This window comes from Kwoniella dendrophila, chromosome 3 (assembly GCF_036810415.1).
Source record: "Kwoniella dendrophila CBS 6074 chromosome 3, complete sequence".
NCBI classification, from domain to species: domain Eukaryota; kingdom Fungi; phylum Basidiomycota; class Tremellomycetes; order Tremellales; family Cryptococcaceae; genus Kwoniella; species Kwoniella dendrophila.
This window is the reverse complement of record NC_089478.1, coordinates 595,693-612,901: the sequence shown is the minus strand read 5'-3', so window position 1 is coordinate 612,901 and position 17,209 is coordinate 595,693. Positions and strand designations below refer to the sequence as shown.

The window sequence follows — 17,209 nt, the reverse complement described above, 5'->3', positions numbered from 1 at the left end:
CGCAAAAGCGCAACGCATATGGTTCATTCATTCCATTATACACGCTTGCAACAGTCTCTCCTTACATTTCAACATAAATGATCATATCTGAAATGGTTTTTGCAGTCCACGCTGGCAGAACGTGATAATCATCCATGGTGATGCGGTATTGCAATGCATATGGTTCTATGATTTTTTATTTATACTAGAAGTCCGAGAAAAAACCTAAAATAAGACAACATGATTTGTTATATATGTAAAGAAACGAAAATTAAACCCTAAAATACTACTACTTCTTCTTCTTTTTTCCTATCTATGAATTTCTATAAAGAACTGATTAAATGAAGTTTGATGGGTAAAGGTGATCTTGAGGAGCGACAAAGTTTTCTTTGATTGATCTCATTGAAACGAATCTTGAGAAAATAGCAATTGAACCTGATTTATCGTTTGTACCTGAAGCTCTTGCACCACCGAAAGGTTGTTGACCTACAACAGCACCAGTACATTTATCGTTAATGTAGAAGTTACCTGCTGCGTTTCTTAATTTGTGGGCAGCAGATTGTAAGGCAGATCTTTCTTGAGCGAAGATGGCACCAGTTAAAGCGTATTCTGTCGTTTCCTCAATTAATTTTGGCATTGAATCGTATTCAGAATCTTCATAAACGTAAACAGTTAAAACTGGACCAAAGATTTCTTGTGTCATTGAAACTGATTTAGGATCTTTGGTAACAATAACAGTTGGTTGAATGAAGTAACCTTTTGAATCATCCCATTTACCACCAGCAATAACTTCACCTCCATCTTTTTTAGCTTGTTCAATAATACCTGTGATTTTATCGAAAGCTGGTCTACCGATAACAGGACCAGTGAAATGGTTCCATTCGGTACATGGACCAATGGTGATTTTGTTGGTTTCTTCAACTAATAATTCTTGGAAACCACCTTCCCATAATGATTTTGGTACGTAACATCTTGATAAAGCTGAACATTTTTGACCAGAGTACTCGAAAGCGGCTCTAAGAGCTTGGTGTACACCTGATTTGATTTCAGCAGTGTGGTGGTATAAGTGGAAGTTTTTACCACCGGTTTCACCAACAATTCTTGGGTAACCTCGGTAGATATCGAGGTTGGCTGAAATGTCTTTCCACAATTTTCTGAAAATTTGAGTTGAACCAGTGAAGTGTAAAGAAGCGAATGATTTGTGGTCAATACATTGTTTGACAACTTCAGGTGGGTTACCTGGAACGAATTGGATTACAGCAGGTGGTAAACCGGCTTCGATGAAGATTTTGTGGACGATGTAGTTGGAGTAAGTGGCCATTGGGGATGGTTTCCAGACACAGACGTTACCGACGATAGCTGGAGCACCGACAAGGTTACCACCGATAGCAGTGAAGTTGAATGGGGTAACGGCGAGGACGAAACCTTCGAGAGGTCTGAATTCGACTCGGCTAAAATAAAGAATAGGCCAGCGTTAGCATACACCTCAGAAATAATAACGGCACGCTACTCACTTCCATACACCGGTAGAGTTTCTTGGTGGTTGTTGTTGATAGAGTTCTTCAACGTATTTAACGGAGAATCTCAAGAAATCACAGAGCTGAGATAGGAAAATGACAGAAAATCAGCCAAATTGCTTAGATATACTGACAGAAGACGATTTTACTCACCTCAGCAGCAGCATCAATTTCAGCTTGCCAAGCGTTTTTACCTTGACCTAACATGGTAGCAGCCATTAATTCGTATCTGTATTTACCTGAGATTAAATCGGCTGCTTTGAGGAAGATAGCAGCTTTATCTGCCCATGGTAATTCTTCCCAAGCTTGTCTAGCTTCTAAAGCACCTTCAATAGCTTGGTTAACGACTTCTTTGGTGGCAGCGTGGTAGGTACATAATGGGTTGGCATGGTCATGGGGCATTGGTTGAGATTGGATGTCACCGGTTTTAACCTGATAAGAGAGCGAAAGAGTTAGTTTGCTTCCCTTCCTAAGCTACTTCGAGAGACTGGAAAAACTCACTTCTTTACCGTTGATAACACATGGTACTTCGTATGGAGCATTCTTTTGCATTTTGTCAACAGCAGCTTGTAAAGCTTTTCTTTCAGCTGAGCCGACAGCATAGTTGTTCTATAAGATGGGAAGATTATAGATCAATTAGCTCTTTTCCCACTTGGACTACCTATCTGACTACAAGTACTGGTCCCGTTACTTTGTCTAAAGAGGGGTCAATTCACTCACCATTGGCTCATTGTCAATGACAGGGACTTTGAAGGTAGCGAGTTGAGATGACATTTTGACTTGTTGTCTTTTCTGTCTTTTTAGTTAGGTATATGAGATTCAAATTGAAATAGATAAAGGATAATAAAGAAGAAAGAAGAGAAAGAGAAAGGAAGATGGATAGATATCTAGATATGAAAATGCTGTAGATAGATAATAACTGAATGAAATATTTCAATATCTCGCCTCTTTCAGAAATAAGCAATAAGCGGTCAAATCCGGCAATCTCGCTCTACGGTGCAGATACAATACCTTAAAAGGTAAAAATGGGCGGAATTGCCGTATCAAACTGATTCCCCTACTGTATACGGCATTGCCGAGTTCTGATTTAAAATATCTGTAAAAACCTTCCTGACCCCCATTTAAAACCCCCTCTTTCCACATGTTCTATCGCCCATGTCTCTCCATCAGTTAGAAGTTTTCATGGACGGAGCTTAGAACTTTTGTAGACCGCGGCGTCAAAATCTGATGTAGGACATCGATGAGCGGCAATTCCAAACGATTCATTGGATGTCTGACTTGAACCGGTACGCGTGCGGTAAAAGCGTTTGCGCTTGAAAAAACATTAGATCTCTCGCTTTTAGCTACGCTAGCCCGATCTCTTGATGAGGAGCATAGTGACACGTGATTGATATTATCTGAATTTATGCATGTAATGCTCTATCGGTACAACCTATAATGCTATGTTCTACAAATATAATTATACAGATTCTACACTTATAGCTACATCGGACCAAATTTTCATTGTCCATTTCCCCTTTACAGGCTCATAGGATGATGGAACAAACACATAAATCCCTTTATCCAATATAACCTTACCGGTGGAGACCCCACTAATGACATCTGAGTATGGTCCTGTCGTACATATTTGTTCGCCTAAGCCGCCACCAGTATCACGTCGAAATATCGTAAGGTTGATGGCTGTTGGAGACGGCAATGGAAGGAAAAGCCGCGAGCTATAAGTAGTTGTTAGCGATAAATCTCCATGAATGTATAACCATAGCCTACCTTACTGTCCCAGGCGTTGGTAGCATTACCTCAACTTTTGGATTTTGCGAATACCCACCCGAACTTGGTCGTCCACCAGAAGATACTTCGTCCCTGATTACCCGATCAGCCGGCGACATAAGTTGTTTGCTACCAACCTACTTACCAAGCACCATTGACAATCCTACTATACATTCCTGCTCCTTCAGATGGTATAGACGTTATACTAACCGGCCCGGTTGCCTCAAATGATAATGTATAAGAACCCGTTTGGTCTGGCTCAAAAGTCGATACCACGAGAGTGAATGTTCCAGCTGAACGTCTTTGTTAGCTGTAACTATTGAAGGACAACAAACTTTGAAAGCTACTCACAATCTACATGAGGGACATCGCAGTAAGCCATACCATGTGAATATGGACCAGTATCCGCTATAATCATATCGTCGCTTACGCTGTTATTGTGCAAACGCTCAGTGATTGTCCTGTATCGTCACACAAAAGACGTGAAACTTACTCAGAGATCAGCTCTCCCTTACCCCAAAGCAATTTAACATTCCAAGCTTTCTCTTTATGCCCTTGTAACGCGATCCTTCCTTTTAGCTTTAGTCCCCTCGTGGGTGGTCCTAATACCACCTTATATTGCGGATTCAATAGATGTGTTGGGTTACCAGGATGTCCTCCTGCATTCCTACTATTCAGACTTCCAGATATGCACTGGAAAAATGGCATGGTCTGGCTGATCCTGTCTAGTGATAAGGTGGATCCTTCTGATACAAACGTATTTAGCGTAAATGCTGTTTGAAAGTTTCCTCTATCCCTTGCAGGAATGACTAATAGGGAGGACTCGGCTTGACGGAGGGGATAGCGCACCAAGACATGCATATCGTTGGCGTAAGGACTCTGTTTAAGCAATCAATCAGCCCTGCCAACTTTGACAAGGCGAGGTGACAACCCGGGAAAAGCAATATCGACTTACCGTTTGATCTGCCCTTTCTGGCCTTATCAATCGGCCTCTCTTTGCTCCATGGCCGTGTTCCTCGAAAACATGCAGAGCTATGTCATCTAATGGTCTATCCTTGCTTGTATAGTGCTGAGACAGCAGAATCCATATCTCCTGATTTGATGAGCTTGATGAGACGTTCAGGCGATACTGAGGATTGGTGATCGATGTAGAGTCGTTGGTAGGTTTGGGCCATGTCCTAAAAACCATATGATAAGCATGGGGACGAGGGTTCTCAGCAACGTCTAGATTCAAGAAAACTTACCAGTGTCGAGTCGCTACTGTTGGCATTAAGCTTGATTTCCAATTTAGGTGCAACGCTTCGAACTCCAAGCATATTCTGTCCCAGGACATGGTAAACGCTGTCGAACCAGGGTCGAAAACATCGACCAACCTCTCGTCGCCATCTTCGCGTAACGCTATATCCAAGACGAGTAAGCTATACTACTATGTCACTGTGTGCAGTCTGACAGCTTACCAACAACACCGTAGGCGTGCAACCGAGCTAAACCTTCTGAGACCCTTTCTCCGGTACCTAAACTTATCATAATATTCCCCTCTTTCCAATGCTGAAATAACCTTTTCCATTCCTTTTCACGTTGAAAGCCTTCTTTCAAACTTACACGTTCAGGGATCCAGCCTGTAATAGCATACTGATCAGGTGCAGGATTACTACCTTTCAATGAATATCCGCCAAAGACCTTGAAGTACCCTTTGAGAAGCAGTGGGACTGCTGGTGCTCCAACCGAGGTTGCAGGAGCATCGCTGAATACATTTGCTGGCTGACATGTTGTGTACAAAGGATGTAGTTCGGATGAATGAGGAAGAAGCGCATCAAAGGTTACCTGTAGACATATTGTTCAGCAGATGACAATATGATATTTGCCTCACTCGATAGGCGTGGCCTGACTGACCTTTCGCCAAACTCCATTGAGCAATAGCTTGAGCACGTGTTTGCCATTTTCAGATCTGACAGCTCTGCCATTCTCATCTTTGGGGTAAAGACTTTGCCTATCAATCTAAACCATGGAAGTAGCTAACAGTGTCAGTATTGAAGCGAGAAACAATTGAGAGTCCACATGCAAAGCGAGGTATATCAATGGGAAACTCACTGGAGGTTTGAACTGTTTATCGTATTCCAGTCGCACACCTAGAGCGACTACAACCGAACAATCTGAAACAGGACCTTGCTTCAGTATCCATGAACTATTATCGCTGTATTTGGTATCCCAACAATCTGGAGGTATTTCTTTCCACAGTGGATTATGTTTCAACTGTTCTTCTGCCAACTCAGGTTGTCGATCATCAATGAACTTTTCTATACTTTGAAATTCATTTTTGCAAGGTTCACTTGTCCATAAAGGAATATCTATACCATTTACTTTTGAACTTCTCCTTAAAATTGCAAGTTCTTCACCTTGATCAGTAATTTCAACTCTACCAACTTGACTACCTAAATTTTCAATTTTACCTTTAATCTTTTCAGCTCTCTCTAAAACTAATCTCCATTTTCTTTTTATATTACTAATTTCATGTAATGGAACTAAATTTGATGAGATTAAGTTTGAATATATTTCCGCTGCTAGTATATATGCAGGAAATGCTTTTTGTAAAACCCCCAAAGGCGATGTTATAGGTGATAAGGTCGATAATGAAAATTCAATTTGAATAGCTTTGTTAGCTTGATCCTATACATTTGAGTGATCGATTAGTCAATCCAGGTTGTAGTTCTGTAAGTGAAGAATGATGACTCACTGTAGCTTGCTTGAGACCTTGCTCGTATGTGTTGAATGACATTTACTATAATCAGAATTTGAATTCCTCGAACTGCGGATTGCTACGATATGAAAGGAAGATGGAAAAAGCTGTGTAACCAAGATAAGATTGTGGTTGTCATGTTGCGTTGAGTTTACCGTTCGGTCGGAGGACGTGCATATGATGATGCATATGATGAAATTTAAACACAGAGGAAGCGGCAACCACCGCTCCAAGAAAAAAAAGCGGGGAATAACCTTTAAGTATTGAAATGCGGGGTAAAGCGTACCTTACCTCTAGTAGACTGATTGATCAATTTGATCTACGACCTCGGAAAGGTATACCTCTGTTCATCTTTTGGGTCGGCGTTGACATCAAACAGCCCAACTATAGCAGCTTAGCTGTCGGAAGGACTCGCCTGGACTGCTTGCAAGTGTGATACGATGCTGATGATATCCCCAATAACTCGAAGAGGGTTGAACTTGAAGGTTGGCCACACTTTAAGAAGTCGGAGAGGTATTTACGATTTAGCGAGAGGTAAGCAATTATGGGTAAGTCAACTTACATTCATTTTGGTTCTTGCTCCAATAAAGGCAATCCTAACCTCACCCCGTAGCCCAAATTATAGTAGTCTGAACTGATGATTTAATCAGGGTAATCGACTGGTAATATCAGAAGAGGTTCATGAAGCGTTATCAACTTCAAAACCAATAATAGCATTAGAAAGTACGATTATAACACATGGAATGCCATATCCAACAAATTCGAAAACTGCTAATTCATTGGAAAATATAATACGTTCAAAAGGGGTTATACCAGCTACAATAGCTCTAATTAATGGTAGAATTCATATTGGATTAACTGATTCTGAATTAATGCAATTATCAGATTCAAATTCAAATTTAAAGGATTTAGTTAAAATCTCAAGAAGAGATTTAGGTCCTTCAATTGCATTGAAAAGATCAGGGGGTACAACAGTAGCGGGTACAATGTACATTGCAGAAAGTTTAGGTATTAAAATTTTCGTTACTGGTGGTATTGGTGGTGTACATAGAGGTGCGGAAAATAGTAAGTATCTAAACTATTTCAACTTTGATTGTTTTGAGCGTCTATCGTCCGGTCACCATGCTTCAATTTGATACAAGGTAAAATATCTGTCCAATCCATGTTCTGACAAAGTTTCCTTCTACCAGGTATGGATATCTCAGCAGATTTACTTGAACTTGGAAGAACACCTATGGCAGTATTTTGTGCAGGAGCGAAATCAATTTTAGACATACCAAGGACGTTAGAAGTATTAGAAACTCAAGGTGTTTGTGTAGCTTCATACGGAAACAAACAAGACTTTCCCGCTTTTTATACACCTTCATCAGGTTGTCAGGTTAGTCTGATTGCTTTGAACCTCAAACTGAGCTGAATCTAAAGCTGACGTGATTTAATCGGATCAATCAAACAGAGTCCATGGAGGGTTGGTGATGCTGAAGCTGCCGCCAGATTGATCTGTACGTCTGCCTCAATACATCTTCTCAAAAAGGCCTTAGCTCGATGCAGTGAGAAAGCTGAATTTATGTTAATCTCTGTGAACCTAGATACCCAACTTACATTACCCAACAAACTTGCCACGCTCTTCGGTGTTCCTATACCATCACAGCATGCTGAAGCAGGAGAAGAGGTCCAAAAATCAGTCGAACAGGCCGTACGTGAAAGTGTTGAACAAGGAATCGACAAGAAGGGAAAAGAAGTTACTCCTTGGTTATTGAAAAGAGTAGGTGAATTGACTGGTGGTAAATCTTTAGGTTTAAGTGAGTTACAATGACTTTCCTTGGTTCATCATATTTAAAATATATTTTTATACTGATTTTATGTTTTGTCAGATGTCAACCTTATTGAAAATAACGCTCGTATAGGTGCAGAAGTAGCGATCAACTTATCCGAAATATATAAATCAGAATTCGGAAATCATGGAAATGCATTGAATTATATTTATTCTTCTCCAGCCGCATCAAATCCAACTAACGAATCAAACCTTATTTTCTCGCAAGATAAAGTTACATTTAGTACTAAATCTGAAAATATAACTATACCTACTCATTCTTCAGGATCAACTCTAATACCAATACCTTCTTCTTCAAGCAAAGCTGTTTTAGCCAAACCTACGGTATTAGTATTTGGATCAGCAGCTATTGATTTGACTTCAACTTCACCACATACTTTAGAACCTAGAACAACTACTCCTGGAACAGTATTTGTATCTCCAGGTGGTGTAGGAAGAAATATAGCTGAAGCTGCTCAGAATTTTTTACCTGAAAATTCAGTACAGCTTATTTCGCTATTCGGGACAAATAAGAATACTCCTTCAATTCCAAAACAGGATCAAATTCTAATAGATGAAAAGATAATTACGTCAGACACGGCAAAAGAAGTTGAGGAACCAGATTCATTTGGAAAATTATTGCTGCTTGAACTTAACTCAGCTGGATTAAGAACCGATGGTTTAATTGGTAAATCAGGCAAATCAACTGCAGTATGTAGTTTGACTTTAGAAAAGAATGGTGATTTAGTTGCTGGTGTAGCTGATATGGGTATAGTTGAAATCATGTCAATCGAAAGTGTAAGCTCTTCTTCCCGACAAACTCCAAGTATAAGCGATTAATAGATTGAGTTTATCCTTCTCTGTTTGAATAGGTTGAACAGTCCATAAGACAGAATACACCTGAAATGGTTGTTTTCGATTGCAATCTTACTGAAAAAGTCATTCGAAAGATATTGCAGATCTGTGGAGATTTAAATATACCTAGTGAGCCGAAATCTGCGTTTTTCTTCGATGTGGTAAGAATTAAAGCATCTAACCAAGTCTGTTTCCATTATTGGGTTTGAAATAGCATTTTGTGATCCAACTTCATTACCTAAAATACCTAGACTTACTTCATCGTTGATATCAGCTTTACCTGAATCTCCTGGAAATCTAAGACCTTTAACACAAATTTCACCTAACGTGTTAGAATTAGATCAGATATATCAATTAATCAATGAAGAAATATCAAATTCGGATGAAATTGAAAAGATATGTTGGGAATATATAAATTCATTAAACCTAAATACGGAGTTTAGAAATCAGCTTGATAATTTCCTGAGTAAGTTAGAAAATCAGAATAATGATATAGATGTGAAATGGATAAAAGAAAATGGTATAATACAAAAAATCATTAAACTTTTACCTTTTATTCAATCATTTTGGTTAAAAAATGGTTCAAAAGGTTTGATCCATTTTGAAATATCTCCTTCACCAGTATACAGTTCAAGTAGAAACAATTCCCGATTAGAAGTTACATACAAACTAGATGAAAATTCTCGATTTCATTCAGGTAAATCAATCAAATTAACTTATTATCAATCACCTAAAATAAATCAAAATGAAATTATAAGTACAACAGGTGCAGGTGATACTTTAGTCGGCGGTTTAGTTGCTGGTCTAATTAATAACGAAAAAAATCAATATGGTCATGAAAGTGAATGGGTCAAAAAAGCTTTAGAGAATGTCAAGAAAAGTTTGAAATCTCGTAGGGCGGTCGGCTAAGGATGGATTCACTTAAGCTCTACAATTATTTAATAGCAATGAACGAAATTCTGTAAGATAGACAATGGCTGTTGTATAATATAAAGGTATAGAGTATAATATCCATACATGCATTTCAAGCATTTCATTTATCGGAACAACAAATGCTCGCTGTATCGGTTAGTCCATTAGTTCGACAATGTGTTGCAATAGCATTAAAAGTTGGAGAAATCATTTTTTCCATATGTTATGCATAGAGGTAGACAAGAAAGCCACTTGCTTCGCTTGACTACACCTGAGTCGAGATAACGTTTAATCTAACCGATTCATGCTGTACAGATTATTTTCAGCTAGCTAACCTCGAGTGGCTTAGGCATCTTCGGCATCACTTTCTTCGATCTAACAGAGATAAATATAAATGCACCTGCTTTAGCTTACCGATCTTTTGAAAGGTCGCCATGTAGTATCAAGGCATGTAAAATACTCACATCACTTTCATTGGCTTTTCTAGGTTTATTTTGGTCTCTGACTTGGTGAGTTCTGTTACCTGAAGCCGAGATTCTTCTTGCTGGGTTGGCAGGGAATAATTCAGGTAAAGAAGAAACGTCTTTTTGTTGAGGTTTAAACGAGTTTTCAGCTCCAATAGCGGATCTGTTGACAGGGCAAAAGATTATCAGCATATTCTCGTAACAACGGAATGGGGATGGATGAATTTGCTTAGGTATAAGGAATATCAAACAACTCACCTAGTCCAGAACAATAAGGCTTGTAAAACAGCTGGATTTTCAGCATCGTATTCTAAAATGCGTGATGTCCAACCGTGTGTTCGATCTTCGTTGAAATAACCAAAAGTCCACCTTTGATAATCTGTCAAAACGTAGTAGTGACAGTTCAATCTATTGGCAGCTCTCCATGCTCTAGACCAATACCATGAAGCTTTAGATTTGGTGTTGTATTTGTATGGACCCTGACCAATAATACCATATTAGTCGGTCGTGCGCATTAATAGTCGAAAATGAAGATCTTTCAACTCACAGTAACAATGTATTCTTTCCAGTCAGCAGGAGTGAAAGCTGAAGAATTGATAGTTCTTACAACAAGTTTCACATCATCTGAACCACCTTTAGTTAAGAGGAATTCTCCAGAACCTATATAGCAAAGCGGAAGGCTAAATTAGTTTTTGACCTCAAGTAAAACAAAGTTAACGTATGAGATCGATGAGAATACTTACCCCAAGGTGATTTACTGTATTTGAATTGCCATGGTTGAGTTTTGTAATCTGGTTTAAGTGGTTTACTTTCACCTGAACCATCAATTCCACCATCTGATTCATAACCTGCTCTATCAAGTGCTTGAGCATCGGTAACGAATTTGAAATCTTCTGGATCTGAATCAAGAGCTGTAAGAACTGTTGAAGTAGCTAAAAGAGGAATTGATGAAAGTGCTAAGGAAAAAGTCAAATTACTGATCAGCCCAAAGTCTTTCATACATTGGAAAAGACTATGTCGTCAAGAAACGAAGCTAAGCAACTCACCTTTTTGTAAATCCGTGGGTGTTTTAAGAGGGTTAGGAAGAGTATTTAAAGCAGCTACGAATTTTGGATATTTATAATGGGGATGAGGTGTGATAGGCTCCGAAGGGAGGGTTTGGAAGTCTAAAAGTATATAGGACCGTTTGTTAGTCATTCCGGAATACGTACATATAACTTTTTCGCAATTCTAAACGAAAGACTGCGACAAGCACACATGACAGATTAATGAATGAATGCTGATTTTACATACATTTAGTTACTTCATCATCAAAGTTTTCAATCTCTTGAACACCTTTCAAGTTACCAGTAAATTCATCATCTCTAGCTCCTGTACCACCTGTTCCAGGTGGGTAAGCTTCTCTCAAATGAGGAAGACGTTGAGAAAAGTATTTATTGAGATCCAAAGCTGGTTGAGGCATATTGATTGGGTTTTGTTTTAGTTATGATAATTACGAAAGGGAGAAAAACGGAATCGAAAGTGGTTTTATATATAGGTTGTGGTTGTATATGCACTATATAAGTGCGACTGTGTGATGATGATGATCTACGGTATTGTATACCGTCACTTCGCACCTCGGTTGCCCCGTCCAGAAATGTTATGGTCACTCCGGTTAATTTCACACCGGGACTCCACACAGGTTCCCATCATTCCCATACTACTGATTGATCCGATTACACCCGATACCCCTCGATTGAGCGATTAAACACGTAATATGTACGTCAGTTATTGATCTTTCAGGTGCACACCATACAGTGGAAGTTAAGTCATCCTATTTTGGAAACGCTCGAACGGATCAGCCGTAAATTGTAAATAGACTGTAATGCTAATCACAAATACAAGTACTTGTGCATATGGGTATATAATCACATTCTAACGCTTTTGTTGTATATTCAAAGCACTCTGTGCTCTGGTCATACTACCTGCCAAATACTTAACATTGTTTCATCAATAACCTTAATCCTACGTCGTCCTTGTACTTATCTTTCATAATCTCCAACCATTCTTTCATTGTATTAGGTTGACCAGGATGGTCATCAGGTAGATCCTTGAAGGCTCGCTCAAGAGCATTAATCTCTTGAATACGTGGATTATTAGTCGAAGTAAATCAATAAGACGATAGTATTTTCTTCCTTTTCTTACATATCCAGCTAAATCAGGTCGATCAAGCGAAGTATAGATATCAATCATGGCGATTTCTCTGAATGAAAGATTATCATTCTTCCCATCTCGATATTCAGAAGGTACGAAGCCGATTGGAGCTGTAAAGGCTTCTTCTTTATTGGTAGTATATGCCCTATAATCATTCGACAATCAGTATCTTTTAGTCTAAACCAGATTCAAACATGAAAGATAGAGGGTAAATCACCTACCATTCCCAATCAATAATTCCAGTCACCTCACCATCTTCTTTAGCTCTTATATGATCAAATCTATCATCATCATGCTTAATATAAAATGGACCAGTACTTTCCATCTCTTTGCATCCTTTGATTAATTCCTTAGTTTCCATCCAAACCAAATAAAACATTACTTCTCTACCAGCTTCACAGAAGTTGTGGGAAAGTAGAAGTTTGATTCTATGATCAATCACAGCCAACCATCGATCTTGAGAAGTTCTGAAAGGCCCTTGAAAATATGGAGGAACAGTAGAAACAGGTCTTCGTTCGATCAAGGGTCCTACTGTTATAGTTGAGTTCTCAGCTAATCGTAATGAGCCAATGTTCTCCCAGGTAATCTTCTCCATATTTAAAAACCATTGAACAATACTACCAATGTGATGAAGTGATACAGGATCTAAAGGTGAAGTACAAGGATCCTTCTTGATATTAGGTAACCGGACGAAAGGTCGCCACATATCTCCTTGAACATATTCTTGATAACAATAAATAAGTTTGGGATGAACTGTGAGTATCACATGTAAGTATGTATCTCTTACTTACAGCAACTGAAGAGGAAAGTACTGTGCATATGACTTACGATTACTATTAACTGGTCTCAAATATGTGTAAGGTACTTTTACTCCTGCTTTATTGAGAGCTTGACAAGTTGCAACCTCACTTGCTAAGTTGGTTCTTAATGGGTCATCCGGGTAATTTCTCCAAAACCTTCTTCTAATTCTCATAATCCAAGATGTTGAATCTGTGAAATCAATCTTGATATGGTAATTACATGAGCCTTGAGATGCAGCTACAAATTTGCGCCAAGTAGCTGGAATATGAATCTCGGAAACTTGATGACCTGGTTTTAATTGTTCAACTTCCGCTTTGATGAGCTTGGGATCAAGTAAATCCAAAAGTTGTGATGTCTACAACAGATCAATATGATTATCCATTTCTGTAGGTGCGATAATGTCAACTCACTTCAGGTTCATACCAGTCGACAATACTAGAAGTTTTATCTGACCCATCAGGTTCTTTGCCTTTGTGACAACTATGGTTTTCATGATGATGATAGCAAAAGTGATCTCGACATAAAGGGCACCCTCTATTGATCCCTAAAGCTTGATATATGCAATTGGGTATGTGACAATTTTTGAATGACATACTTAAGCGATTGTGAGGGCAATGTAGGGTTTGTGATAAGCAACAAGAATGAAAATGAAGTGCAAAAAGTGAAAGCGGTGCTGCAACGTAACGACATTGGAATCCAATTTGCATTGCATACTTTTATCGTTTGATGCATGGTATAAAAAGAAATATACACACAGTTCCCACCCCGTGCTCAAATGCGCATGCGCATTGCCCTGTTTCTACCTTTCGAGGGGGTCCTTTGGAAGAAATAGCTTTTTTTGTTTTCCTGTATCTACCACTTCTTATTGTACAAAATGCATATCTGATGAAAACAGCTAGATTCTCTACAAAACCAGAAATATGAAGCGCTGCTACTCGAGTACCACCTATACGTCATAGTTCAGCTAGCGTATCTAAACTTTAGTGACTCTAGTGGGTTCGTTTTCAAGCAGCGCAAGATCTGTGATAGCCATTCACGGTCAGTGACAACATCAACTTGATCAAGCACCGAAAGTAAACGCACGAGAGATACACATCAACTCATGACTGGCAGTAGTGACGTTATTCTCACCACATAATTCATCGCCACCATTTTGTGGATTCATAATTAATCTGCAGGCTTCTACATCTCCTTCGTGCCAAGGCTTGACTTTGATGCTGCATTGAACGTCCTATATCAGCCGATTTCTTCGAAATCACTGATGATATATTCTAACAAGGAAACAAACTCACTAGAAGCTATTATTCTTGATAAAGAGCTCGGGGTACTTTTTGAGCTCGTCTTTAGTGTTACTAAGAACAACAATTCAACGTCAATATGCGGCGATATTGTAAGGGTGTTTAGCTTTGCTCACTCTGATGTATATCTGAGTGACATCTGACGCTTGTGGAACTATTTATGACAAAAGCTTTGGTAATCGGAAGACGAAAAGATGAGGTGTTGAGCAACGTCAAAAACCTCTTATATGTTAGGTGAAGCATACTGCGCTCAGCCTCTGCCCAATCTGCTTATAGCTAGTAGCCAAAACGGATCAATACGATGATGATTATACAGGCGATATCAACGACAGAACAGCATGTTCAAAGCCTAGAACCCAATCAATCAATCAATCAATCAAACAATCTTCTTCTTCTTTTATTGTTCAAGAAAAGGGGTACTTTTTTGGCTTGTGTATAAGTGATGAAGCGAAGTAGACCTTAAAGTGGAGTTCATTGTTCTTATATGCTTCTAGCGCTATCATTCATCACACAACCATGTTTTCGTTCTGCAGAACGAGAATTACATGCATTGGAAGACATGGTTACGGGAATGGCAATGTTTGGCTTTGTGAAGAGAATCCAAATCAGACATTAAAATCTGTAATATAAAGTACACTGTAAATCTTGTTAATGTGCGTAGTCTGTTCATAATCGTGTGTTATGATGGGCTGACCGTGTGCTTATTGGAGTCTCACGTTTCTATCAAGGTTCAAGCTGAAAACAGTGAGATCAAAGCATCGCCGCCAGGAAAGGTCCTTTGAGGAGCGTGACTTACCGTTACAACGATGATAAGGAAATGTCCGGTACTCAATTTAAGGTATATGCATCGAAATTCTAATCTTTGTAGTGCATGAATCAGAAGTCAATTCTGTACTGAGAAGTGATGAACGAATTGCTTCTATATGAATGGTGCATAAATTATATATTGGTTGAAAACACAACTAGTATCATTCTTCTCCTGTTCGGAAATTTTGGGCTCCGGTAAAGGATTCGATAGGAAATATGTCAGACCTTCATCCTCCTTATACTTGAATTTCATATACTCCATCCATTTGTCCCTAGTCTTAAACAAAGCGTATTCGTCGTTTGATATACCTAAGAAAGCTTTTCGCATAGCTACAAAATCTTCTACGCTCGCCCAGCTATGATGTATCGATTTAATCAATCTAGAATATTTCCTTCCTTCCCTTACATATTTAGCTAAATCGGGTCTACCAAGGGAACTATAAGCTTCTGCCAAAGCCATTTCTCGATCAGATAAGTTGTCATCGTCACTTGTTTCCGATAATCTAGAGGGTATTAGGCTTGTGGGAGCACTAAAAGCTTCCGCTTTACTTGTTGTATATGCCCTGTCAACTACTTTGTTAGCTTACTCAGCGTTGCAAGTCGATTGAAGAACCACTTACCATTCCCAATCGATCACACCTGTTATTTCGCCCTCTTCCGTACTTCTGAAATGTTCATGGTGATCATCACCATGCTTCATATAGTATGGACCATTACCTTCCATTTCTCGGGAGTTTTCGACAATCTCCTTCAATGCCAATAAGCTAAAATAAACCTCTAATTCTTCTTTAACTTTAACCATACATCGTTCTCTCAACAAACTCAAACGAAAGTTGATGATCGATAAGTAGCGTTGCTTGACATAATCGAATGGGCCTGAGAAATACGGTGGAGTGTTTGAGGTAGGTTGCCGTTCAATAAGTGGTCCAATTACTATTTTACCATTTTCATTTACTGGACTGCCAATCTTGTCAAATTGACATCTTTCTAGTGAGATGTACCATTTGGCGATACTTGTAATATGTTTAAGTGTAGGTTTATCGCAGGGTTCGGGAGGTTTGAACCAAGATAGTATCGGGTCGAAAGATGACCACGAGGAACCGGGAATCATCCTTTGATAGCAATATTGCAATTTAGCGTGATCTATAATATATGGTAAATTCAGTTCCATGTCATGCATAGGGAATAGACTGATGATATCACTTACGTTCACTATCCTTCGGTCTGGGATATGTTGGGGGAACTGATACACCAGCATTGTATAATGCTTGACAAGTTGCTACCTCGCTTTCTAAATTTAGTCTTAACGGTTCATCAGGATAAGGTCTTCTACCAGCTCTTCTACGTATTCTCATGAACCAGCTTGATTTATCGTCAAAATCGATTCTAACCATCAGATTGAAGCCTCCTTTTAGATCTAATATCATTTCTTCAGTAGATTTTAAGTCGATATGGGTTACTTTACGACCAGGAAGATAAGCTTCAATTTCAGTAGTTATGATTTTTGTATCGAGTAATTCTAGTAATTGAGATACCTATGATTTTAGACATATTAGGAAATGGTTCGTATCGTTCAGGAGAGTAAAAGTTACAAGGCTTACTTCAGGTTGATTCATGTCTTTAAGCGATGTGCCTTGTCTCTTTCCTTGCTTCTCCAGAATCCAACATGGGTTTACCGGATCATCTAGGTGATAAAAACAGTATCTTCGACCACATGGTCGACAAACTGGTACGTCTACTAGTGCTGGATATATACAATTAGGTACAGCACAATCTACAAATGACATGTTATGTGAGTATCAAGGGTACGGCGAAAGATTGAATCAATTTACAAAATCAGAAGGTCAGACTTCGAATTATTCGAATAGAACTCATGCAACGTACAATTTCCAGATAGGCGCATGGATCATCATATAAACAGACAAGAATTGAGCCAATGGTTCGTCATTGGGTCCTTTGGCATCCAGACCATCAGTTCCTTGGGTAATTTTCACCTGGAGCAATTCATTCCGAAAGAAGAAAACGTGGAAAACACTTGGTATCTGCAAATAGATGACTCAGTAGTTAAT

The 17,209-nt window shown here is 39.0% G+C and overlaps 7 protein-coding genes across 7 annotated transcripts; 1 reads left to right on the top strand and 6 right to left on the bottom strand.

Annotated features, from left to right (window-relative positions):
* Positions 1-316: 316 nt before the first annotated feature.
* On the bottom strand, positions 317-2,270 carry L201_002543 (1-pyrroline-5-carboxylate dehydrogenase; the record flags this gene model as incomplete). Its single annotated transcript, XM_066218319.1, has 5 exons — positions 317-1,430; positions 1,494-1,579; positions 1,650-1,928; positions 1,998-2,105; positions 2,217-2,270. The coding sequence occupies 5 exons, from the start codon at positions 2,268-2,270 to the stop codon at positions 317-319; spliced, it is 1,641 nt and encodes a 546-aa protein (XP_066074416.1).
* Positions 2,271-2,955: 685 nt separating this feature from the next.
* L201_002542 (uncharacterized protein) lies at positions 2,956-6,039 on the bottom strand (the record flags this gene model as incomplete). The annotated part of the gene is made up of 11 exons (XM_066218318.1): positions 2,956-3,211; positions 3,264-3,356; positions 3,409-3,556; positions 3,615-3,694; positions 3,757-4,142; positions 4,219-4,441; positions 4,508-4,661; positions 4,721-5,087; positions 5,157-5,261; positions 5,355-5,930; positions 5,998-6,039. The coding sequence occupies 11 exons, from the start codon at positions 6,037-6,039 to the stop codon at positions 2,956-2,958; spliced, it is 2,430 nt and encodes an 809-aa protein (XP_066074415.1).
* Positions 6,040-6,440: 401 nt separating this feature from the next.
* On the top strand, positions 6,441-9,574 carry L201_002541 (uncharacterized protein; the record flags this gene model as incomplete). Its single annotated transcript, XM_066218317.1, has 8 exons — positions 6,441-6,548; positions 6,651-7,065; positions 7,191-7,378; positions 7,454-7,499; positions 7,587-7,799; positions 7,872-8,608; positions 8,683-8,794; positions 8,880-9,574. 8 exons carry the CDS (start codon positions 6,441-6,443, stop codon positions 9,572-9,574), a joined length of 2,514 nt encoding a protein of 837 aa, XP_066074414.1.
* A 348-nt stretch (positions 9,575-9,922) lies between these two features.
* L201_002540 (uncharacterized protein) lies at positions 9,923-11,503 on the bottom strand (the record flags this gene model as incomplete). Its single annotated transcript, XM_066218316.1, has 7 exons — positions 9,923-9,952; positions 10,042-10,204; positions 10,300-10,520; positions 10,589-10,701; positions 10,785-10,997; positions 11,088-11,207; positions 11,335-11,503. The coding sequence occupies 7 exons, from the start codon at positions 11,501-11,503 to the stop codon at positions 9,923-9,925; spliced, it is 1,029 nt and encodes a 342-aa protein (XP_066074413.1).
* A 513-nt stretch (positions 11,504-12,016) lies between these two features.
* Positions 12,017-13,628, bottom strand: L201_002539 (uncharacterized protein; the record flags this gene model as incomplete). Its single annotated transcript, XM_066218315.1, has 5 exons — positions 12,017-12,157; positions 12,226-12,379; positions 12,456-12,987; positions 13,063-13,390; positions 13,446-13,628. The coding sequence occupies 5 exons, from the start codon at positions 13,626-13,628 to the stop codon at positions 12,017-12,019; spliced, it is 1,338 nt and encodes a 445-aa protein (XP_066074412.1).
* Positions 13,629-14,008: 380 nt separating this feature from the next.
* On the bottom strand, positions 14,009-14,472 carry L201_002538 (uncharacterized protein; the record flags this gene model as incomplete). Its single annotated transcript, XM_066218314.1, has 4 exons — positions 14,009-14,055; positions 14,119-14,252; positions 14,328-14,387; positions 14,450-14,472. The coding sequence occupies 4 exons, from the start codon at positions 14,470-14,472 to the stop codon at positions 14,009-14,011; spliced, it is 264 nt and encodes an 87-aa protein (XP_066074411.1).
* Positions 14,473-15,252: 780 nt separating this feature from the next.
* On the bottom strand, positions 15,253-16,927 carry L201_002537 (uncharacterized protein; the record flags this gene model as incomplete). Its single annotated transcript, XM_066218313.1, has 4 exons — positions 15,253-15,703; positions 15,761-16,283; positions 16,348-16,675; positions 16,742-16,927. The coding sequence occupies 4 exons, from the start codon at positions 16,925-16,927 to the stop codon at positions 15,253-15,255; spliced, it is 1,488 nt and encodes a 495-aa protein (XP_066074410.1).
* Between the last annotated feature and the right edge of the window lie 282 nt (positions 16,928-17,209).